The 25,859-nt window shown below is 38.3% G+C and overlaps 1 protein-coding gene across 1 annotated transcript in view; it reads left to right on the plus strand.

The window, feature by feature from the left end:
* PTPRQ (protein tyrosine phosphatase receptor type Q) overlaps positions 1-25,859 on the plus strand; it is a 155,741-nt gene that overhangs the window by 112,427 nt on the left and 17,455 nt on the right. The window contains exons 29-38 of the mRNA XM_050935707.1: positions 1,409-1,653; positions 3,166-3,232; positions 3,901-4,059; positions 4,821-5,043; positions 5,574-5,647; positions 8,866-8,965; positions 9,860-9,988; positions 19,157-19,183; positions 19,866-19,947; positions 25,082-25,172. Coding sequence (XP_050791664.1) covers positions 1,409-1,653; positions 3,166-3,232; positions 3,901-4,059; positions 4,821-5,043; positions 5,574-5,647; positions 8,866-8,965; positions 9,860-9,988; positions 19,157-19,183; positions 19,866-19,947; positions 25,082-25,172 — 1,197 coding nt within the window. The remainder of the gene's footprint in view (positions 1-1,408; positions 1,654-3,165; positions 3,233-3,900; positions 4,060-4,820; positions 5,044-5,573; positions 5,648-8,865; positions 8,966-9,859; positions 9,989-19,156; positions 19,184-19,865; positions 19,948-25,081; positions 25,173-25,859) is intronic.

Consider the following 25,859-nt stretch of genomic DNA (forward strand, 5'->3'; position numbering starts at 1 on the left):
CCCTGCAAACTTGGATCACAACAGATCCCACAGTAGATTTACCCACTCCAAATTGATGCCCTACTGACCGGTAGCAGTCTGGCATTGCAAGCTTCCAGAGCTATCACCACTTGCTTCTCCACTGTCAGAGCAGCTCTAATTTTAGTATTGCTGCACTTCGGGGGCAGGGAAAGCTTTTCACACAGTTCCTGGAAAGTGGCCTTATGCATTCTACTTCTGAAGCTAATGCTGCATAACGATGCACCACTCAGTGCTTGTTTCCCAGGCCCAGAAATGGCACTCAATTGTGTCAAGGTGATGCGTGACTGTCACCAGCAACTGTGAATTGCTCTGCTCTATGACTTCCAGCAGGACTGCTAGCGTGGTATCACATTGTTTCACATGGCGGCTCCTGTATCAGCTGTGTAAATACTGCCATATAAGGCATGAGGTTTGTAATGCTCACAACAACAGTGCACAGCTGAGCGGGGTCCATGCTTATCTTGCCATGGCGTCCACATGGGTGACCCAAGCTTACGAAAAAAGACACAAAAAAGGCTTGGTTTGTTTGCTGTTGATTTCAGGAAAGGAGGGACAAAGGGAGGGAGGTAAGTGCATCATGGAAGGCTAATACCATGTTCCCATAACCATCCGTGCCAATGTTTTGGTCCCATAAGGCATTGCAAGCCCAACCCAAAATTCCACTCGGCTACATGCACTGTGGGATAGCTACCCACAGTACAGTGCTCCATGCAAGCCCTGCTAGTGAGGATGCACTCTTCTGACACAATGAGTGTAGTGTGGACACACAAGATCAACTTGCTTAAATCAGAGGCGCAGTGTCAACTTACATAAAGTCAGCTTAACTTTGTAGTATAGACATGGCCTATGTATTGTACGTTTGGGCATCAGTTAATGGAAAGACCGCTCCTCTCCTTGGGCAATGCTGTGTCAGCTGTGAGCAGCGGAGGCTCTTGATATAACAGTCCACTTGTTTAAAAGTTGTGAGGGTGGTTGGTGCTGGCAGAGTGTTTTTAGAAAGGGATCTCCAACTCTGACACATCTTTCCTTGGTCTAACAAAACAAGGATTTGTTACATTCAGAGCATACTTCAAGGCTGATGCTTTCCATGGGGGCTTTCCAGGAAGCAGTGGATTTAAAGATGAGGCTGGTTACTTATGATCTGATGCTAATTATGATGGGCTTCTAATCATTATGTTTGCTATTTGTGAGATTAATATTATAATATTTGCACAGGCACTTAGTGGTTGGGATAATAGTTTTTAATTAAACAAATTAAATAGCAGTGATATAATTCTGGTGTCCAAAGATTATTTTTTTCTGAAACCTTTCTGCATTTTAATAGATAAATAAATAATAACAGTAATAAATTCCAATTCAAAGTGAATTTCTGAAATATTTCCTTTAGTGCCTAAAGACCCACCTAACAACGTAACATTTCAGAAGATACCAGATGAAGTAACAAAATTCCAAGTGACGTTTGTGCCACCATCTGAACCCAATGGAAATATTCAAGTATATCAAGCCATGATTTACAAAGAAGATGACCCTGCTGTTGTCCAGATTCATAATCTAAGTGTCATTGACAAAACAAATAAATCGGTCACTGCAGTGATAGAGGGGCTAAAAGGAGGACATACGTATAATGTCATTGTAAGGTTCAATACAATTTTCTGTCTTTGATGTCAACAGATTTGCCTAATTAAGGAGTGCAGGCCTAAGCCCAGAATAAGGTTTTGTTCCCTGGCATTGTAACCAAGGGTATAAAGTGCATGGGGAAGATCAGTAGTAACTGAAGACACTTAGCATCTCACTGGTGGCAGTTAGTACCTTGTAGGACTAAAGCCTAGATCACCAGGCCAGTCTTTGGCACATCACTTTCAACTACAAAATTTTGTTCCATCTTTTGATTCCCAAGGTCTTCTTCTGTTTTGTATTGTTTTTGGATTGAATCTTGATTACTGCATGTAGTCCCACCATTAAAGCAATCAGGGATTAGGACAGAAGGGGAGGAGAAGCAAGAATAAAAATCCTCCTGGAAATAATTGTTCGGAAGTTGGATTTGTTTCCCCACCCCCTTTGTTTTAACTATGTTATACCAGGGACTGAAATGTTGTTTTTCTTAGGATTTTAGTGATGAGTGGAGTGAATGGCACAAAGAATGACCTAGGAAGATACTGGGGAGAGTCTCTCTGGAATTTTTTTTTTTTTTAAGTACAAATCTGTTCCGTTTCTGGTTTTGCCAATATCAAAGGAGTTTGGAAGAATGAACAAATTGGGCCAAATTCTTCTTTCAGTTGCTGGTGTAAATCCAGAGACTCTCAGGTATAACTGAAGGCAGAATTTGGTCCACTGAATCAGATAATAGTATCCAATTTACTTTTGTACATTACCTTTCATACAAAAGTACTACAAAATGCTTCACGAGTGCTTTCAAGCTTTACACACAGATAGAATTATTTCAATCATAGTTTATCATACAGGTAGCATCTATATAAGCAGAGGGACAGGTGTCAAGAGGGACATAAAGACCATGTTACAGGAGAGAAACTAAGACGCTCAGGGAATAGGATTTCATGGAAGGCTAGGAAAATAAGTCTTGAATTTGGATTTAAAGAGAGTCAGGGAATGAGTTAGAAATAGAGAGACATGTTAGTGTAATAGTGTGTTCCCGAGAGTACAAGGGAATGGAGCTAGAGATAAATTAGTAGGGAAATTTTAATACATATTTTAAATAATATTGCTCCATATATACATAAATTAAGGTTCTAGTTCCATCTTGCATTCTGGCCACATGAAAAACATGAATGATAATCTCAAAGTTTATGTTATCACAAACCCTTCAGTCTTGTCATGTTGTGTATATATAAAATTGCAGGATTCATTATTCCTTTAAAAAGTATATACACCTCTACCTCAATATAACGCAACCCAATATAACACAAATTTGGATATAATGCAGTAAAGCAGTGCTCCAGGTGGGGACGGGGCTGTGCGCTCCAGTGGATCAAAGCAAGTTCGATATAACGCGGTTTCACCTGTAACACGGTAAGATTTTTTGGCTCCCCAGGACAGCGTTATATCGAGGTAGAGGTGTATTTAGCTTTTGCTGATTTAAGTTTAACACAAATGTTCAATAAAATAAAGTGTTCATTTCTTTTTAAGGTGTATGCGATAAATGGTGCTGGTGCAGGGCCAAAAATCCAACTAAAAATAACTATGGATATTAAAGGTATGCATAATAAAGTGCTTTTTTGCTGAGATCCTTATAAGCTTTAAAGAAATTACTGTAAATTTGTGCATGTATATGTGTGTCCCTCCTGTCCATTGCCTAGAAGAATGAGCATTAGGCTGAGAGCCTTCAATGCCTGAATTCTTTCCTGCCTCTGCTACAGATTAATGGTATTTGGTACTTATATAGGACCTTGCTGATATTGAATTGTACCATACACCCTAATTAGTACCAATAAAACAGTAGTACTACTCAATGCGGAAAAGGTTATCAGAATTTACCATTTCACAAATATTTAGTTATGTCTCACCATGACATTTAGAAATACACTATAGAACCATATGTACTTATACCTTACCACATCCACGCGAAGCAAATAAAATCATTGTCTCCATTTCACAGCTAGAAAAACTGAGGCTCCGATTTTTTTTTTAATAGCGTTCTTTCTTTGTCAAACCAGTCACTTGGACTCTGATTCTGCAAAGGGGGAAATCTGTGAGGGCAGACTCTCACCTGTCAAGGACCCCATTGCAGGATTGAGGCCTTAATTAGGACATTAGGCTGTCCACCAAAATGTCCCAAATAAGAGGATTCCATGCTTTAACTAAGTGATTTTAATTAATAAATTAGAAAGCAAAACATTTTGGCTTGTCTTTGTTTAAAAACAGAACCACCAAGACCTAATAAGAAACCAACACCAGTTTTTGATACTAGTGGGACACTACTTGTTACTGCTACAACCATTACTATCAGAATGCCAGTATGTTACTATAATGATGATCATGGACCTATCAAGAAGATACAAGTTCTTGTTGCAGAAGCAGGAGGTAGAGAAAGCTCTTATGTTCTTTTGCTAATTGTTCATACCTTTCAGTTTCTTGCATTTGACCTATTACTCTGTTCCCTTATTGCCTTTATTGAGTGATGCAGAATTAATGTTGGGAGACATTTGACCAGTTTCTGCAGCAAGTGGAATACTCCCAGGAGTCATTCATGTGATACCTCTGTGCTACCATTCCTTGCTCCAAAGCTGAAGCATTATCTGTATGCTGTAGACTAGATTCAGGGAACCTGCCCGAGGCATTCACCCTTTTCAGCTGACAAATAGTGCTGTTGGTGGTTGAAGTCACCCATACACTATTTTTCATTATATTTTTCAGAGTTTATCTGTTTTCTTTGTTCATGATTTCCTTTTAAACATAACTCATGCAGTATCTCTGAAATTAAAATAGCTGAAAGTTCCATTTAGCAGTTTTTCCTTCTGTAGCCATTTTGTTGCTGTTAGAAGAATGCAGCCATGATAACATTTCTGTTTTACTGCAGGAATGAGTCATGTAAATTTATTTTGTGCAGTACGGGTCAAATTCTGAACTGATGAACTTTTGCTAATGAACATTTGCTCATATGAGTAGTCCCATGGGACTAGTGTATACCATTCATACTTTTGAAAAAGGATCACTTATTGAGGTGTTTAAGTGGGAGCTATTGGGTGCTAAGCACTTCTGAAAATAGAACCACTGGTTTACCTTCTTTAACTGCAATCTATTTAGGATTGAAATGATTTATAATTAATTTCTTCTGACAATAGTTCAGCATGATGGAAATGTTACTAAGTGGTATGATGCCTACTTCAAAAAACCCAGGCCATATTTTACAAATGAAGGCTTTCCAAACCCACCCTGTACAGAAGGAAAGGAAGGACTGAGTGGCAAAGAAGACGTGTATGTTATAGGTGCTGATACTACATGCATGATACCTGGGAGTGAAGATAAAATCTGCAACGGCCCCCTAAAACCGAGAAAGCAGTACTTGTAAGTATACGATTCAAGTTCTATGTCAGTGTTTGAGCAATAAAAATGTTTAAACAAAAATATGCATTTGTATGAGTGACAATCAGACAAAATGCAAGGGTAATATATTTTTAATGCCCATTTAAGAAAAGGCGAGGTCTAAAGTGATTTCACAAGACTTCATAAGAAACTATAGGCACACAGGGACTTGCTGTATGAAGTGGTTTTAAATCTTCATATACTTAATTTTTTTTTCTTTTACTGGACTGTAAATGTGAGCGAACTGACAGGTAGTTTTTTTTGTTTTAGTAACATAAGATTGTTCTTCCTGAATTCAGCAAGTCTAAGTGCAAGATAAGTACTATCCATTTCACGCATCTACAGTGTACTTTTAACATGCTGACATTAGGATTCTTAAATTATATGGTGTATACTGATTGCATGTAATTTTCTCCCAAAATGAAGAATAATTACTAGTTCTTCACTGAATGAATGATTTTAAACTTTGTATGTGAATATCTGATTCCTGACTTTACTTAATTATTTTACAGATTTAAGTTCAGAGCAACAAATGTTAAAGGCCAGTTTACAGATTCAGACTATTCTGACCCTGTCAAAACTTTAGGTAAGGAGAATTTAATTTATTGAACACATTTTAATATTTCAAAAACATCTGATAAGTTATGAAATTGCTCCATCTCCTTTTTACCAGATCATTCTCTTTTAAGTTAATAATATAACTTTTGGTGGGCCTAGCTTAACCTCAAGAGTGCACAGTCTCAAAATCCATTAATCCCGCAGGATGCCTTGCAGAGCCATGCCATGGTAGCTGCATGATCTTCTTCATGAGTCTCAGCTGTGATCCATTCCTTCTGCTGGCAGCCATCCTGTGGACATGATCCCTTGACCCTTTAGGTTCAAACAAAAATAAAGAACTATTATCAATCATAAACAGGCTGGCAAGGTTCTGCTTAAACCAATGGCGTTGTAATGTAGAACCTAGACAATTCTGGATGTCACTAACCAACGATATAATTGTTGTTGGAACCCCACAAGCCACATATAGCTGCTGCAGCAGCTGCACTGATCCTGAGGGAGTGAGATTCAAACTTTTTTGGGCAGATCCCTTGAAATTGATAGGTTTCTTTAACAAAATAGTAAACCAATACTTAGGAAACTACCATCCCTTGGAAAAGGGAACTCAAACAAGCTGTAGAAGTCCCTAGATAATAGCAGAGGGCTGCTGCTGGGCATATTTCCTCCTCTGCACCACTCATCTTGTGCCCTCTGAGATCCCCAGCCCACCTGATATGTCCTATAAAATGAAGTGTCACATTTATTACCCCCATCTACATATTGGAAGTACCCAAATGCTAGTGCCCAACCTGAATGGTCTATTTACTTGAACCTGAATGCTCAAAAAAATAAAATAAAAAAAAAAATAAGCGACTACAAATGCTGCTTTCTGCCTTAGAAATCTCTGACATTCAAAGTCATTGAAGCAAATCCCCTGAAGGACCAGCATGATAGGGCAGTATGAAATGAGTCAATTGCAACCCCTCCCTTCCCCTTCTAGATACCTGTGCACCAGAAATCCCCTGAATGGCTTAAAAAAACCATCCAGGCAAGCACAGAATGAAATGCCTTACAGGCAAATACTGTAGTTAGTTATAGTCCCTACTGTACTTGCACAATTGAAAATTGCACCACTTGCTCCTCTGGCATATGCCACAATTGGACAAGACCTGGTTGCCCTTACTATGATATGAAATCAGAAAAAACAGCACTGAATATTCTCCAAATCCTAGGGTTTCCTGATCTCTTTTTCGTGCCAATACTACCTTATGCCAAGGTTCCACAGGAATGATGGCATCCCAGCTGGCTCTTGCCTGGCCAGATCAAGCAGGCATAATAATTAGTTTTTAGCAGGAGTGCCTCACTTACACAAAACTGCACAATAGATTTTAGTGTATATTCTCCTCTCAACCATTTTGTGAATACCACTATTCTAATCTGAAAGAGCTTGGGAGTCATTAGTCGTAGCTATACCACAAAGGATGCAACCACCCTAGGAAAAAAGGTGGGGGGTTACTATGTTTTAGCTAACACGTGGTGACCATTGTGGTAAAAGCTTAGTGTGAACAAGGCAGTTTGTAGTTTTCACCTGTTAGCAGTGGCAGTAAACATTTGGAGGGATCCTAGGGTTTACCTCTACCTGCTAACTATCAGTGATTCTCAAACTTTGGTGACCCCTTTGAAATAGCAAGCCTCTGAGTGTGACCCCTCTTAAGTATATAAAAAAATGTTTTTAATTTATAACACCTTTATAAATTCTGGATGCAAAGCAGGGTTTGGGGTGGAGACTGACAGCTCGTGACCCTCCATGTAATAACCTCATGACCCCCAAGGGCTCCCAACCCCCAGTTTGAGAGCCCCTGTGCGAACACATGTGAAAACTACAAACTGCCTCGTCCACACCAGATTTTTAACATGTTTGTTACCATGTGTTAGTTTATGCTTGGTAAAAACAAAACAAAGCAAAAACACTTTTTCATAGTGACGTCAAGGCCACAGAAAGATGACACAATCACAATGTGACATTTGCATTATCCTATTGCCTCTTTATGAATCAGTATCATTATGTATTGATGTGACAGCAGATCAAAATCATTTTGCAACACAATGTCATTTGTTGCTATGACTCTGTTTTGTCCCTCTCTCACTACCACCCCACCTCCACATCCTCTCCCCTGCGCCAAACCTCTTCCTGGCTGCTAGGAGGAAGAAAGTTTCTCCTCTGTCAGAGGGTTGTGGAAGAGCAAGACAGGATTCTGGCAACTCTAATTCATTTACTTAGCAGCTATGCTTGGGCTTGTCTTGACTAGATTTTTTTTTTTTTACTTTGAATTAATTGATTGTCAACTAACTCAAGATAGTCAACATCTTTGTGAAAGCTAGTTTGGACTAGAGCTGCGTGGAATTTTCTTCCAAAACGTTTTTTTGAGGAAAATGCAGCTCTGGATCGACGGTTAATGTTTTGTGAATTCGTGTCAAAGTTAGAAATTGTTTGTCAGTTTTTTTAATTGAAATGTTTCATTTCAACATTTCTGAATTAAATCATTTAGAATTTTTCAATTCAAAAAAACTTTTCCTTTCAAAATGTTCTTCAATTTTATTTAAAAAATTGGAAAACATTTTTTAAAAAATTGAAAAAAAACCAAAACGTTTCTTTCAGTTTCAACAGAACAATTTTTCATGAGTTTTTGGTTCACTGAAAATTTTGAACAAATTTCGTAGATCTGAATTTTTTTTTATTTTTTTTTTTTATTTTTCAGTCTGGCCAGTGAGCCAAAAAAATCTGTTATTCACACAGCTCTACTCTGGACATTCCCCGGTCATTTGTTCCAGGCTACTCATATTTGTAATTTACCTGAAGGTTCAGCCAATGCTGGTAGTGTCTACACTAGTCTTTACAAAGGTATTAATTATGTCAAGTTAATTAACAATCAATTAGCTGAAGGTAAAGTCTAGTGCAGACAAACCCAAAGAGCATCTGTGAAAAACTGCATATGTGGCTAGAGAACCAAATGTTTATTATTACTGCTTGACCGTATTTTTATTAGTGATATAAATAAGCAAATGCCAGAAGCAAAACAGATTTTATATTACTGTTCCAAAACTTTGGTATGGGACCTGATACCCTTTGACCCAAGAGGTTCATCTCTGTACAGGGTTTTGCAGATTGTTTCCATTTTGTTTGCAAAAGTAGTCAAAGGACAATCCAGTCTTCAGATATTTGTTCTTCAAATATTCAATCCCAGTATTGCCCACTTTCTGTTGCAGGTGAGGGACTGTCAGAAAGAGCTGTAGAAATAATACTTGCAGTTACTTTGTGTATACTTTCCATAATTCTTCTTGTGATGGCAATCTATGCTTTTGCAAGGTAAGACTTCTTTGTATATACAGTACTAGACATTCTTTTTCATCTGTATGCAAATATGTCTTTACATATAGAAGAAATAAATCCTGTACATAGAACCATATGTAACCAGCCTGATATCTTAAATTGCATTTTAATACCATTTTTTATCATATAGAAACTTACTATCATCCACTTCAGAGGGTGAGCAACTTGATTTGAAGTCAGCCAGTCAAAATCTGTTCTCAGTGACACTGGTGAAATTCCAGAGTAGCTCCATTGAAATGAATAGAGCTAGTCTGGAATTACACCTGTATTTGAGAAATCAAAAATCTGATACTAGATGAGGTAACCTATAGCATGCATAGATGCCTAGTTGAAGAAGGAGGCAAACTGCTGCATGAATGACATTCATTCGCTCACTAGCCATAGGTGCTATGCTGCCACTGCTAATTCACTACAGCATTGAAGGAAAATAAGAAATGGAGATCAAGAGTTTACAAAGGAGTTAAGTATAAGAGCTTAATTCTCTTTTCATGTATGTTTTACACTAGTATAACTCCATTGTATTCAGTTGAATTACTTCTGGTTTACACTAGTGAAAATGAGAGGAAAATCAGGTCCAAGTAGTAATAATTTCTGGGGCAAACTTTCTCTATTGTCAGAATTTTGCCAGTAAAATGGGGCTAAAATTCATGCTGACAAAAATGTTCAAACAGATGGGTAAAATGTTACTGGTTTTGCTATGCTCATTACAGAATGAAAATTGGAAGTATCATCATTTTTCTAGAGCTTCTCTACTCCTAGTTCTATGAAAGGCTGAATCTATCCTTCTATCCTGCTAATTCATGTGTAATTAATAAATCATTTGAATATTCTTTTTCATTCACTTTCAACTTTGTTATGATCTTTGTTTAGAATCCGACAAAAGCAAAAAGAGGGAGGCACCTACTCCCCACGGGATGCAGAAATTATTGACACTAAATTCAAGCTGGATCAGTTGATCACAGTGGCAGACCTGGAACTGAAGGATGAGAGATTTACTCGGTAAGCATACTCCTTAGGCAAAGCAGTAGTCCAAAGGATCTGTAGCCATGACCCCATTCTGACCTTTGCTTGTTTGGAAGTGTTTGTGGTGTTCTTATTTACACAGGTCACTAAGATCCTCTTTCAAAGAGTACCCTCCATCCTCCAGACACTTCTGACTAGCGTGTAGAATATTACTTAATCTTCACATCTTTTATAAGATAAAGCTCTAAGCTACAATAAGATAAAACTCTAAGTGCAAATCATCCTTTAATTCTGATAGCAAAAGGAGCTGCAATTTTTTAAACATGGGAAATTGTTCAGTATTTTGATGGCTCACTATTTTCTGTGGATTGCAAACTTATAAACATCCCAAAAGATCCAAACCCTTAAACCGTGTCTTTTTCTAATTGACATTTAGAAAATGTTTTAGCACAAGGGGACCTATTTTGTAGCTGAGTTTCTCTGGAACATGAAAACACTCTGGCCACACTCATACACCCAGGCCCTGGAGAAGCATGTGGTAGCCCTAGGCTACTCAACTGGCCCGATTTCCTGGGTTTTCACAGAGTGACAGAGACTCTTGCCCCGTGTATTGTTTGGAAGGGAAGCTGTACTGTGTTCCTTTTGGTAGTCAGAAATTGCCACATTATTCCACAGATAGATATCATGAAAATTCTGAACAGTGGGCTATGACTGAATTAGCAAATGATGGAGAAATGTTATTGACATGGCTGTATTTTCCCTACTCTGTCACACAGCACATAGAATGGGAAGCACTGTGGCAGCAATCTCCTTAAAGATTGGAAGTCTAGGATTACCTTGCCCTAGGAGTTAAGCACCTTACTATTGTAGACTATGGGTAGCTTGAAGATGAAAGCCTGTACCTGTTGACCTGTTCATTTTGAATGTTTTATGGCTATATGTATGGTGCAAAAAAGGATTATTGCATTATAAAGTTGTTCAACTGTGTGCATTCAAGAGTGGCCACTTACAGCACATGGTCAAACATACTGAGAATCCTCTGGTGCAAATGAATGCAATGCATCCTGTGTGGACATTTTGCCACATTTTGTTTAGATAATATAGTCTAATACCCATTAACAGTAATGGAGATGTTCACTTTCAACAGACAGACACAACCCTTTGCACCTTCGTAGCTGTAAACCAGATAAATGTCCCTGTCCATTAATTTGAGAAGTTTCCTACAGCGTATACATTTGAAAATTGCTAGCAAAATAGAACAGTATCATTTTTGTTTGTGTACTAAATTATTAATGGATTTTACTTCCAGATACTCCTCATTTTTCTTTAGACGCAAGGAGATATTTGTCATCCAGTAAGTTATTGAACTGTTGAAGAGACCTGGTGTGATTTCCATAATGTTGTGTAACTTGTGTGCTACTATACTTTGTTGATCTTTGTCCAAAGTAAATAATTTTCCAAAGTGTGTTCTTGGTAATGAAGATGAAATTAGTATTAGCAACATATATTATTATATGGTAATGCTAATGACAAATGATTGTATTTGTCAACATGTCATCTTTGATCTCAGTGATTAATGTTAAGACACTATAATTCTGCAACTATTTTAAAACAAAGAAGAGCAATTTTTAACAGAAGTTATGTCAGGCTCACCTCAGCAGGCATACAAAAATTAGACAGCACAATTAGAGTGCATATACCAATTGGAGTTCAAAACTGGGCCTTACACTTTACTTCGAGAGTTAGAATTTGCATATTCAGGAGAAATCCTTTTGTTTCCCTTCAGCTGCCTGTTGTATTGTCCATGCTACCAGAAAGCATCCCATTAAGATCTCAACAAAAATTCCAAGGGGTCAAATCCCATGTTACATGGGAGGATTCCACTTTACCATTGTTCTGTCTAAATTATGGCCAGTTTGGATTTATACAACATCAAACTGTGCAGGTTAGGCTACAAAATTGTAATATTTCATATATGTGCAGCTTGTTAAGTGATTTATGAACAGCAAGGTCATTACTGAGCAGTAATTCCGCAGTTTTAGTTACCCTACCAATTGCTTTATTTTGAGGCACTTTCACTTTCTGGGTCTGATATATTAAGAGTGATATGGAATGTAAAGGTGTCATGTTAGCTACATGCTTATGATTGCACTGAGACCATCACAAATGAATTGTGCATTCAAAATATAGTTACTACTTCCTATTTCTGCACTTCCTCACTGTCCTGAGTTGGTTGAATTATCACATTCACAGAGTCAATTGCCTTGCCATAGCTTTTCGAATAGTGAGGGAATACTTAGCAAGTTACTGCCAGATTCTAGATCATTTGTGCCATCTAAGCAGCATAAATGAGCCTGTTTGGGGAAGGAATCTGTCCTTATGTATCATTTCCTGCTTATCCTATATCATGTGAAGCACTGAAAACAGTGTTCTATAACTGGCTAGCTAAGTATTCCCTCGCCATGGGGGCAATTTTAGTTGATGTACAGCAGTTCCTGCATCAACCACCTGTCCCCACTCTTCCCTCCCCCACATTTCTGTGTAGGGGTGTGTTGCACAACACCGTGCTCTGCCAGTTGTCAGCTGGCTTACCATACATCATTTGATGTAAGTTAGAGTAGCCTTGGAGCTGGGGTGTCATAGGTTGGCCCGCAGAATCAGAGAGCTGTAACCCTACAAACCTTCCCACATACCCACCCATTCTCCTATGCCCAGCAAATCTTAGCATAGAAGATTATTTGGCTCAGATTGTCAGGAACATGCAGAACAGGTCCACATAATAAGTAGGACAGGGTGGGAAGTGGTTTTCCCATCTTGTGAAAATTTCCAAGATTTCAAAACTTTTTCCCAGCCAGAATTGGGCCAAAAAGTCAAAATCTCAAAAAATTTTGTGAACCAACAAACTGAAAAAAAAATTGGTTTTGGCCAATCAAAGTATTTCATTTCATTTTCAGCCTTTTCAAAAACATTTTTAATATTAATTAAGTTACATTTCATAACAAAGTTGTTTCAAACAAATAACAAACAAAAAAACCTCAACCCTTTTCAACAAACAGTTTAGGTTTAGATGAATAAGCATTTTTCAGCAAAACAAGTTGCCTCAGAAAAGTTCCTGACTAGCAGACTTAGCAAAGGAATTTCATAACCACAGGCATTTTACTCTTGGAGGCACTTGAAGTCCTACTTAAATATAATCTCTGACCCTTTTGGTCATTTATCCTGGCTGAGAAACTCCATCCCAGCTCCCATCCAAACTCCTGTGTAGAGAGTTCATTGTTCTTGTGGATGGATTTGGTAGTGGAGCGACATTTAGAGTTGATGGCGCTCAATTTATCTGTACCAGCTTCTCAGGAGGAGCCCAAGGAACAAAATGGCATTCACAAACAAGATAGCATTTACAATTTGACACAGACATATCCCCAATTTGTCAAACAGACCATACAGCATTTTCTCATAATCAACACTGTCATGATCTACAGTCCAGTTAAAGGGACAGATTCTTTCTTCTATTACAGTCCCTTCATATGTCTGTGATGTAAAGGCTCTGTAAATCTGCTGAAAATGGGCCTTAGGGAATACTACCATCCCTTGCACCTCCTGGCATAGAGATATGCCAAGCATTTTCTGAGGTAAGGAGAGGACGTGGCCTGAGAATATTGTGCTGTAACTATTCTTGGTTGCAGAAGAACCCTGAGGGGCTGTTACAACTGAGTGTAAATTATAGTACTCATGAGGCACAGTCAAGAATAGAGCAGATCCAGGGGTACCTTAAAGCCACCATTGTCCCATCCTTACTCCTCCATTTCTGCACAGGAACAGAGAATCTGGCCTACAAAGAATTCTTTTATTTGTTGACCAGTAGATATGATATTACTGGTTCTGGCGGTATTCTCCATTATAGGTATAGTGACTACCTACTTACACTAATAAAATCTTGTTTATCTACCAGTTAAAAGATTAAAAACAAAATATTTTAACTGCACCCACCGTCCATGCAAACCATGTGTAAGACGAGTGTGAGCATCTGGGCTATGAGATCTGCTGAGGCATCCACTGAAAGTATTGTATGAACATTACACATTCAAAGGATGTTCTACCCAACATGCCTCATATGATAGCTACCTTATGTGTGGCAGCCACCCTGCCACAACTGACATTGGCACACAACTCGCACAGAATGATCTAGGCCAGGGGTCCCCAACACGGTGCGCCCGTGGGGGCATCTAAATGCGCCCGCGTCCTGTCCGGCGGTCAAGCATCCACCGAAATGCCGCCGAATTTCTGCAGCATTTCGGCGGCGACACCTCTCGATGACACCGCTTGCCGCCGACAAGCAATGTCATCGAGAGGCATCGCCGCCGAAATGCTGCAGAAATTCGGCGGATGCTCCACCGCTGCCACAGTTCATCTAGCGCCTACCAGATGAAAAGTTTGGGGACCACTGATGTAGGCACTACAAATATACAACAAAAGGCCATTTCTCCACTCACAAAGTACCTGGCTGACATTTACCCAGACCGTTTGGATTGACAGGAGTAGGTTATGGTTTTAAGTCTCTGTCTGTACTGTTGTGTGCATAAGACAGGAGGGGCTTCATATTAGCAGCAGCTCCTGGATGCATTGTGCCTGAGGCAGATACAATACTTTATGATTCGGGGTACATGCATACAACAGCAGCATCTGTTAAAAAGTATGGGGCATACTCTCCCTTTCTCCATGCCAGCCCAGCTCTTCTGTGGATGGGGTTGAGGTGAAGAGGGCAGGGTGCTATCATTGCCACTGCATGCCCTTTATAGAGGTTCTAGTGCAACTGTCAGTGCTACATTCCCTCAGTTTAGTGTACCAAGGACCAAGAAGTTGCCTGGCCACTGTGCAGTTGAAGGGAATGAGCCTGGTATCCTCTCCCCATCGCCCTTGATCACTCATGAAGGGTTAAGCCCTATGTAGGTCTCAATTAACTTGTTAAAAATTAGTTCCTCAGTTATTCCTAGCAAGTGTCAATGGTGCTTATGAATTAAGCCTTTAGTCTACATATTAATTTCTGTTGTTTTCCATTTGGACAAAGTTTTAATTCCCTATAGATTTCAACTGATTGACCCAGAGAGAAAGCTGAGTCTGTGTGACTATATGGTCTTCAGTTACCATTGCCAACACAAATCAGAAGTAACCTGAGTGGGATTCAGATTTTTGATAGACTTCAAAACTCCCATATGTGAAACAATACACTGTTTAAAAAGAAAATCTGATTTAAAGCAACTCAAAAATCTGAGTTCAGAGAATGCTTTACTTCCCCCCTTTAAATGGAAATGTTAAATTATCCTGCTGAAATAGGGGAAGTGTCACTTTACAGTCTGAGTATGAGTTGTACTTTTCATGATCTGATGATATTTGCATCATGATGTTTCATACAGAAGACTGGAAAGTGAGTGAAGCTGCACTGTTGGCAGACTAGTGTTTGTACATTAAAAAATACTGTAAGAAGATAAAACTGTTACCTCTTATCACAGTGTTAAATTTTAGAAATATTGAGAAAAATAAGCAGCATTTTTAAACCCCTGAAAGTTTGCAACCAAGCATCATTGTGCTATGCAAAACTCCATTGAGCTATTTTGGATGAGAACACTCATCATGGCACAGTTCACTCATTGTAAAGCTCCTTATACAACAAGGTTTCAAAAGCCTCAGATCACGCATCTAAATCCACATATGGGTACTAAATGGCCAGATTTTCACAGGTACTGAGCCCCTATGTATCCCCCCTCTAACTCCGTAGGAAGCTGTGAAAGCTTAGTACTTCTGAAAATCAGACCCTTCATGTAGGTGTCTAATTATGGAGGTAAGTGTCAAACTTTAGGCACCCAATTAGCCCAACTACTTAAAAAACATTTAGTGCCTGTGAAAGATGCCAGATGACCAGAACTGAACATAGAAATCTTCTGGTTAGCAACATACATGAGTTAGAAGGACACACGTTTTGTCTCCATGCCTATTCAGTGCTTGGCTTCACTTGCTGCACTGCCAATGAGAGTGCAAAGGATGTTGATGAAGGTCCTGTCTCAGTGTTCTTGGCTGTAGGGTTCACTATATCTTGACCACAAAGGCGCTAAGTGTCATATTCTGGATGCTCATGTGATGTGTAAATTGAATGTCAATTCCCAAATGACAGAACTACCAGTCAGGGGCGGTTCTAGACATTTTGCCACCCCAAGCAGGGTGGCGTGCCACAGGGGACACTCTGCCGGTCGCTGGGAGGATAGCAGGTGGCTCCGGTGGACCTCCTGCAGGCGGCAGGAGGTCCACCGGCGCCGTCTGCCGCCCTACCGGCGACCTGCAGAGCGCCCCCCACGGCATGCCACCCCAAGCACACGCTTGGCATACTGGGGCATGGAGCCACCCCTGCTACCAGTGCAGTAAGTTACTAAACACAACCAGTTTCAGGGGAGTGAAGACAACAGAATCTCAGCAATTATTGAGATGTTGATTGGGACATGACTTTTATTCCGTTGGGGAAGATAGGGAATTTAAATATAAAGGAAGAGCAAGCAGCATTTTTTGCAGAATCTGCTAAGAATTTTGTCCAATAAAATTATAAAGAGAGAGGAGTGCCTGATGTTCAAAGGCTAGCACATCTGTGCCCAATACATTGGCGTAATTATTTAAGAATAGTCTTTCCTTGAAAAAACTTTAGTTCTGTGAAGCTGCCAAGGTTTGTGTGCCAAGTAAATGCAGTCTTGTGAACAGACTCCACAGGGAAGTTCTGTGGTCATGCAGAAGGTGTTAGTGCTTTATCATTCTTCACTTCCTTTTTCAACCCGTTCTGGATTTGTACCTCTGCCTTAACTGTCCTGGTTGGGCACTTAGGGTGTAATCCTACTGTCAAGTATAATTCCCAAATCTGGACCTTAGCATCCAGGATATGGGTACTAGCATAAAGTCCTCTAAGCTTAATTACCAGCTTAGATTCTGTAGCGCTGCCACCAATCAGGAATTTTTAAGGCCTGATACCCTCTGGTCCCCCCAAAACCTTCCCAGGGGACCCCAAGACCCAGATTCCTTGAGTCTCACAACAAAGGGAAATAAACCATTCCCTCCCATCTCTTTACCTCTTCCCAGATCTTTCCTGCCTGGGTACACTAGGAGATACCGTGAATCAATTCCTTGAAACACAACACAGAGAGATCAAGTTTCTCTCTCCCCCTCACCCAGAGGCAATACAAATGTACCTTTCCCTCCTTGCTTCCCACCAATTCCATGGTATATACAGACTCAATTTCTTTGAGCCTTAATTAGGAGAGAAAAATCAAACAGGTCTTAAAAAGCAAAACTTTTAATAAAAAAGAAAGAAAAAGTAAAAGGTTTATCTCTGCACTTTAGATGGTAAACAGTTACAGGGTCTTTCAACTTATAAACAATAGAAAGAAACTTTCTCCAGCAGAAACACAATTTAAGCTACTTCCAGCAAGTACACATATGCAAATAAGAAAACAAATTAAAAGACTATAACCGCCTTTTTTCTTACTCACAATTCTGAATAGATAAGAGACTGTAGCAGGGAGATTGGCAGAAACCTGGTTGCACCTCTAGTCCCGTCCAGGACCCAGAGAACAAAGCCAAACCCCAAACCCACAAACAAAGGCTTTCCTCCAGACTGGTCCTCTGGTCAGGTGTTTGCAGGTCACTGTTTGTTAACCCTTTATAGGTGAAACAGACATTAACCCTTAGCTATCTGTTTATGACTCCTACTGAAGTCAGTTCCAAAATTTCCTTTAACTTCAATGGGACAGAATCAAGTTCTTTGTAAGCCTTATTTTGGATACAGATTTCCTGTAATTTGGTTGCACTAGCCAGTTTACATTGTTTTGAGAAAATAGCCATATCAACACAAAATATGTCGCTAGTGCACATATAGTGTAGCCTTGACATTAACTTCTCTAGTGTTATGCAGATAATTTAATAGTATATGGCTCTGCAGTTGTTTTAATATTGTTTTTGTTTCTCATTCATATTTTCATTTCTCTTTTTCTAAAATATATTTATTACAAAGGATAGGAGACAGTGATTTTCTAAAAAATGTTAAAGTACAGCTTCTTAAAAACAAATTCTTAATAAGATTATTAAAGGAAAGCCATATGATTATTTACACTATTTAAAGCATTCCAGAGGTAAATATGTTAAATACATTTTAATTAGTTTAATTTCCAAGCATATGCAATTTTAAAGAGAAAAATGTTAAAGGTGTAAATTTTTGAGGGACCAACATTTTTCCATTTGAATTTGAATTTGCTAGAGATTTTTAGGCAAGATTTGCAAATCTGAGTACTTTGAAATTAGGACCCTAAATTGATAGTGCTTGATGCACGTCTGGAAGGTGCTCACATACTACGATGGTAAGCGCAGTATAAGAACCTATGTAGAAGAAAATAGAACAGTTAGGCCCTGATCCTTCAGTGTACGTCAATATGAAATACCCTTGTAGGATCAGCCTTTGGAGCCTAAATATGTAGCCTGATTTTCAAATTTGCTGAGCACTATGAAACTCCCATTGAAGTTAGGCCACTTATATAGGGGGCTTAAATACGGAGTTAGAAACCTACTCACCGGTTTTTGAAAACCTTTTGGCTTTAGCCATTTAGCTTCTATATAGTCATAAAACTCAAAGATTTGAAAGACGGGCACATTTTGGAGCTACAAAGGGCTTTGTGCACTGAGTAGCCTTCTTGACCATCCCCAGAGACGCTATGTGGTCTGGGAAGCAAGTTTCCTTGTCTCCCAGACCACATGCTCATCTATGCTACTTGGGCTTGACAGTGAGTCTCTGAATTTCCCCCTAAAAGAATGACATTAACACATTTCATTTTATACTATATCCTTAATGCAAAACAATGGAATGACCAATGTAAGTAAAGCAGTGTACCTGATGTGTGAATTTCTCGGGCCAATGAGCATTTTTACAACAGAACATTGGTAAAATGATCTGAAGAGAATAGGCTGAAACTGCATCAGCTATACTTATAAATACATAAAGTAAGAGTTCAATAACACAGTTATCCAAGACATCTAAAATATAATATTATCCCAATCCATGGAAGAAATTAGTTTAGCTCTGATTCTTTAGTTATTTAAATTTTGCATCTAAAGCCTTATCAGAATGCACTCTATTCTCTGATTCACGACTTACTGCATTTAACACAATCTCTGTTGCAGGTTACTTAGTTATAGAAAATCTATCAAGTAAGTTGATTAAAGATTTTTATATTATGGCTATCAATTCACTAGTTTGTTGCGTGTGAATGTGTGGTTCCTTTTTCTATGTTTATTAGAAAAAACTCCAAGCTGCATATAAATCATAAAAGCATGACTAATTGCATGGTAACTGGAGAAATGCTTTCTCTCTCTCTGGGGTGAAGCCTGCATGTCTGTGTTTTAGCTTGGGAAGTAATATGGGGATATTTAAACTCCTTGGGGTTTAAAAACCATGTCATTATGAGAATGAGGTCACTGCAATATTTTATACATCTAAAACCTTGCAATGTATAAAATGTTTTCTGGGCGACAAAGAGTTATTATTGTACTTTAGACTACAATGATAATCTTACAAACTTGGTTAATATCAAAACTCTGCATTGGAATGCTACATTTATTAAAAAAAACAATGCCACTCAACAGGACATTAAAGCTAAAAACTAGATCAGGAGGAGTAATTGAGCGAGAAGATTCTCTTAGTTTGAAATGCTCTAAACAAATCAAATAATCACACTGTCAGTGATTTATATAATGTTATTTTATCTCTGTAAATATCAATTATTATTAAACTGGATAACAATTTCTTTTGATAAGCTAGCAGTTAACTGAAAAACAAACAAACCAAAACCCAATTTTCACATGTGTCTAACCCCTCTGTCTTTACCTCTAGGCCAATAAGCAAGAAATCCTTCCTACAACATGTTGAAGAACTTTGCACAGACAACAACCTAAAGTTTCAAGAAGAATTTTCGGTATGTTACTAGCAGTTGTCACAACATTGCAAGACCTCCAGTCGTTTCATGTGTCACATTTCATGTCCATTTTAAGCATGCAAGGCCAGAAGGATTCTGGCCTTGATAATCAATACCCAATTACTAGGTTGATTGTTTAGAAAGTAATATTACACTGATTTAGGTTGTGCAGTCTTCATTGCAACCTGATCAGAATTATTCACCTAGTGTGTCAGCAGATGATGATCTTCTATAGCCCTTCCTGCCATGACTAGCCTCAGTAGTCAGCTAGATTGTGACATTAAAGTGATAATTCTAAAAAATTGTAGCAATAGTCACGTAGTTTGAGAATATTTGGTTTACAGCTTTTTTTTTTTTTGCTTTACATATCACGATATTGTTCAATTTTGAAAAAAAATATTTATCAGATCTTTATGCTTAGATCAGGATATGATATGTATTGGATTGTAATTGATTGTATACAGGTTTCATTCAGATATATGTAACCACTTTAAACAACATCATTTGCTCCAAGAATAAAAGCCCAATATACATAGCTGACATTTATTTTGTGAAAGGTTCAGGGCCCGATCATGTTCCCATAAAAGTCAATGGGAATTTTGTCATTGGTTTCAATGGGAGCATGACTGGGCCATACACTTTCATTTCTTTATAAATAATAGGCCAAATCCTACTTGTCTTGCTCTTATGAAGAGCCTCAGTGGGACTGGAACTGCTCATTTGGCTATGGCCAGCAGCATTTGAGCCAGTAACTCTGCAAGTCATCTAACTCCTGTTGAAAAATGATTAGTTTTCAAAGCCCACATGACATCTATATAATAAATATACAATTTCAAAACTACATTTAAACCTCAACTAAACTTTTCACTGTTTTCTTAAGTAACTTCTCTTTTATGGCTATCACGTTTAAATTACTTTTTACACTTTATCTGCTCTTTTTGTTATTTCAGAATCTTTATCATCATCATGTCTAACACATGCAGTTATTTGCCATCACAAAAATAATTTGTCAATCTCCAGTGACTTTACCATTTTGGATTTACAGATTTGTCATGAATTGCTTACTATTTGGATTTATAAAAATGAAGGATCAAACAATAGACTTTTATGCTACTAGATTATAATATTTCAGTTTCTCAGGGAACAACAACAAAAGTGTGAAAAGATTAATGGTATTTCCTACAGCTTTTTGGCTATGCTCCTTAAGTCTTATTGGACTGGATTTAATAATAATAAAAAAGCACCATAAAATTCTTCTGAGCAGTAATGCAGAGGAGTAGAAGTGTTATTTCACTAGAACAGGAGCCATTATAATTATATTATGCATGACTGAGCAGATGAAAAGTTTTCCTAGCAATGACATGTTCACATTTTAAAGTTCATCACTGGAAAGTTTCTAATGTTACCTTTTAGGCATTAAAGTTTCACAACAATTATAGGGTTAAAGGTTACAGCATTGAAATGACTTAAAATCTAACATAAACCGTAATATTCTATGAAGTAGTAGTAGTATGAACGTTTTTTAAAACTTAGACAAATACATGTAGCAAAAACCTAATTTAACCAAATTATTAACTGAACTCTTAATTAACCAAAGGCTATGTCTGCACTGCATTGTAAACCCAGGTTAGTGGAACCTAGGCTTATGAAATCGGTGTTTCAAGCCCACACTTGAGCATCCATGCTGCATTGTAAATCTGGGCTTATAGTTGCTGGACCTAGGTCTCACAGCCATGCCAACCATGCAGATCTCCTAACTCAAATACACTGCAGAATGACAGGAAATGGACCCAAGTTCCAGCAGGACTTAGGCTCTGATCCACTCCCTAGTATGGTTCTAGGACCCAGGTCCTGAGTGCTTCTTAATTCAAGTCAGACTGATTTATGTGTGGACAGAAGCCAGGCTTGGGCTCAAATCTGAGCCAGAGCCCAGGTTTAGAGTGCAGTGTAGACATACTCAAAATTGTTATGTGCCCCTTGGGTTTGTACTGTACTTAGCTTCCCCAAGTCCAAAATGTAGCAAAGATCTGCCAGATAGCTTATCTGAGGCCATAGCACTCGGGACAGGTTGTGCTCCTGTGAAGGGCATATCAGTCAACTGTGCAGACAAGGAGCTGTGAGGAGTCATGCTAACTGGTGGTGGGCCAGCTTCACCCATTTTCTGATTCCTCAGTTTTCTAAAGGTTTTGCATGTCTCCTGAGACCTATGCAAAATCACGCTTGTGTAGCATTTGATGCTGTTATGGTGAGTATTTAACAATATATTTTCTAAGTGCTATTAATGAATACCTCCAACTACCTCCAAATATCATTTCAACAAAAGTCCCCATACTCCCATAAAAGTTATCTAATATATACAGCATAAATGAACTATCTGTTAAGTTTATAAACCTACAGAGAAACATTCCTTCTGTAACAAATCATCATTGAATTTGAAACTCCGAATAATCTTTATCCTGTGCTAAAATAATCAGTTGGGGTGAAATTCATCCTGGTGCAGAGATCTGGCACAAGGCCATTAGCACCAGTTAAATGCTGTGATGGGGCAGATCAAGGCATGGGGGCATAGTTAGAGCAGCAACACAGGACGCCTCTGCATTGCAGAGGGCTCTCTGCTGCAGACTCAAATTAGCAAGTTAAAGTCAGGCTCATATGCACTTAACGTGGAAATAATGGCCCAAATCCTGCAAACGACCATAAACCTTGGGAGAATGCCTCCTCCCAACACCCCTGCTTACTTTCCCACACAAAATCCAATTATAGAAGCTTTGTGTGAAGAGAGGAGAATGTTACCCTTTATGAATACAGGAAATTATAACTTGTCCATTTCCAGCTTTACTTTCTTACCATTATTACATCCTGATTTCAACCTCTAGAAATCAACTGGGCTCTACCTGGGTGCAGGGGTCCTCCCAAGTGTAGCCAGTTGCAAGATCAGGGCATTACTGTTTTATAAATTAAAATGTTATTTACAAAAGAGAGAAACACTATTGACTATGAAGAAAGAATCAATTTTGGGAATGGCCACAGGTTTAATCCAGGGCAAGATTTACAACAGACTTTATTAATTAGGGGATGAAACCATAGCTAAATCCATTCTCTTTCTTAACATGTGTGTTCTGTAACATGTGACAACATTTTCTTTAGTTTTGTATTAACTTTGTGTCTGGTAACCACGTTGTTTAAGTATTTAACATACATTGAGGTAATGTCAACTATTATATATAAGGAGATTTGTAAATGTAGAGGGTGAATTGCTAACCTTTTCTGTGGAAAGAGAGTGAATAAAATCGCTGAGTTGTGTAGAGGCATATGGGCCTATGGAGATTAAAGGAGAGATTTTCAAAAGCACAAATGGGAGTGAGTCACACAACTCTCATTGACTTTCAATGGAAGATGAGCACCTAATTGCTCTTTGCAGTGATTTCTTCCTGTGTGATTTCACAAGAAGAACGTGGCACTGCTAAGAATAGAACTCCTGTCTCCTAACGCTGAATCCTGTGCCTTAACCATAAGACCCTCCTTCCTCTCTAGAAGAACAGCATCTGCAGTTGTACTATCTAGGATAAAATGATAAAGGCCATCCAGTCTTGCTGGTTCAGGACATAGACTTCTCATTAGCTGGAAATAGGATGATATTTCCCATTGAATATAATTGCACACCATATGACACACTGTGATGGTTTTGAACCCTCCTCTGAACATCAGATGTTAACAATTGTTGGATACTGGACTAGACGGACTAGTTTGCTTATTGTTGGCTGGCTTGTTTCATTATGGCAATTTTTATATTTTATTACAAATATTAATAAAATCTAATAAGAAAAGGAAGTACAGTAAATTATGTTGTCCTCGATAACTGAAGACACCAAGTAGGTCTGTGTGAATGCTTAAAATGAGTATTTGTGAAAAATAATTTGAATAACAAACACCATTGCTCTTTGACACTATTTATGATTTATATTATTTGCTGTTTGTGAATATCTGTACATGAAATTATTGTCATAACAATATTCACAGAAGGGAAAACTATCATGAAATCTCATGCAGACTTGCATTTGACAAGAATTAACATCAGATTGTTGGCACAGCTATCTTGAAAGCTCTTCTGGCTTTGGGGCTAATTCAGCCAGGGAGCAGAAATAATATTAAGTGAAGGAGGTGATCAGTTACACAGCACAAATGGCAAATTATTAATAACAAATAGTTAAAACAATAGGTACAGCTAATCATTTGTGAGAAATCCATAGGTTGAAATATGCTTATATAAACCATTAATCAAATAATGAAGAAAAATATGAAAGTTAGTCTGGTTGTGGATAATTTGCAAACAGAAGGAAGTGAGTAAATTAGGTCTGTCTAAGGGTGTTTTTCTGTATTGCCCATCATCATGGTAAATTAATAATCACACATAAATTTTGTCTCCATTTGATGGCCCATAGCAGATTTCATGGAATATTTTCCACTTCACCCTTTTAGGTTCTAGGAAACTCTGCTTTTATATATAATATAATTTCATTAAATAAGTTCTTTCCTGCAAATGATTCATCTATCTCTGGCCCTGAGTAATAGAATTCATGAACAGTTATGAAACTATGATTCATTTGCTACTGAACCCAAAATAACTCTGTCCAACCCCCTCAGGAACAGGTCAGTGAGCAATAACTAATTGCCAGTTGTCTCTATTTGATTAAATGCTCACTGGTTCTCATGCTGTGGCAAGAGCTCTCCAGAGCTATAGGAATTAGGAAAAGGCATTACTCAAAAGTAAGGCTGAGTCACATAAGACATTGTTACCACATTATATGGCATCATGAAAAGACAGGAGAAAACACAAAAGGTGATAGTCTGACTTTATCTAGACTTTTAAAGGTGAAAGTTCATGTAAGCTTAAATTGTTCAACTTGACGGTGTTTTCTGCAGCTCTGCATCTGACGGTGTTGATGTAGCTAGGGTTGACGGTGAGGTGAAATGCTTCTGCAGTGTCTCCAGCTGCCCTTAGAAGTGTAACATATCATATAACTTCCTTTTACTGGAGTGACCATATGAGGGGAAATTATATTACTGATCCATTTGTAATAGAGAACACAAAGCAAATTTAAAGGCTTTCTAACAAATATACATTATTTTACAGGAACTTCCCAAGTTTCTTCAAGACCTTGCTTCAACTGATGCTGATCTGCCTTGGAACAGGTCTAAGAATCGCTTTCCAAACATAAAGCCATGTATGTCTTTACTAACTGGTCTCTCTTTTTTACTCTCTAACTGTAGAAGTACAGTGTATGTTTGGAATGCATCTGAATTTTTCATTGGGTCTCTCTGATATGTTACTATAATAATGTACATGTTATATTACAGTTTACTATCAACTAATCTGTTTTTGTTCACTTGTTTGAGTAAGGGTTCTTTGTAAATGGCTTTCAACTTGCTCTCACAAGCTTTAACATGCAGGTGCAAGAAATTGTAGCCCGAATAGTTTCTTCACTTTGTAATTTAACCCAAGTAGCAAACTCTTTAACATTCTTCCTGGACTTTTCCCTTTAGTTAAAAGTAAGTTAAGTGTAAAATCCACATGTTTATGCATTTGTTTTCCCTGGAAGCCTGGTGATGCTTTCTTACAGCTACTTGCAAATATTGTGCAAGAGTTCCATTGAAGATCAGAGTGACTGTATGATAACTTATAAGCCAAGGCTAGATTTTATCACAGGAGACAGGAGTCTGTCTCTCTGTACTCAACACTGCTTCATTTTTCAGTTAATAAGACAAGAAATGCCATTATTATTTTAAGCATTAACTGTGATGTGAGATGGGGGGCATGGCATTCCTCTGTTAATGTAGCTACATTCTGTGCTATTAACTTTACAGAACAGCTGTTCCTGTTATCTGCTGCCTGGTTCAACACATATTCTGTG

Source organism: Gopherus flavomarginatus, chromosome 1 (assembly GCF_025201925.1).
Source record: "Gopherus flavomarginatus isolate rGopFla2 chromosome 1, rGopFla2.mat.asm, whole genome shotgun sequence".
NCBI classification, from domain to species: domain Eukaryota; kingdom Metazoa; phylum Chordata; order Testudines; family Testudinidae; genus Gopherus; species Gopherus flavomarginatus.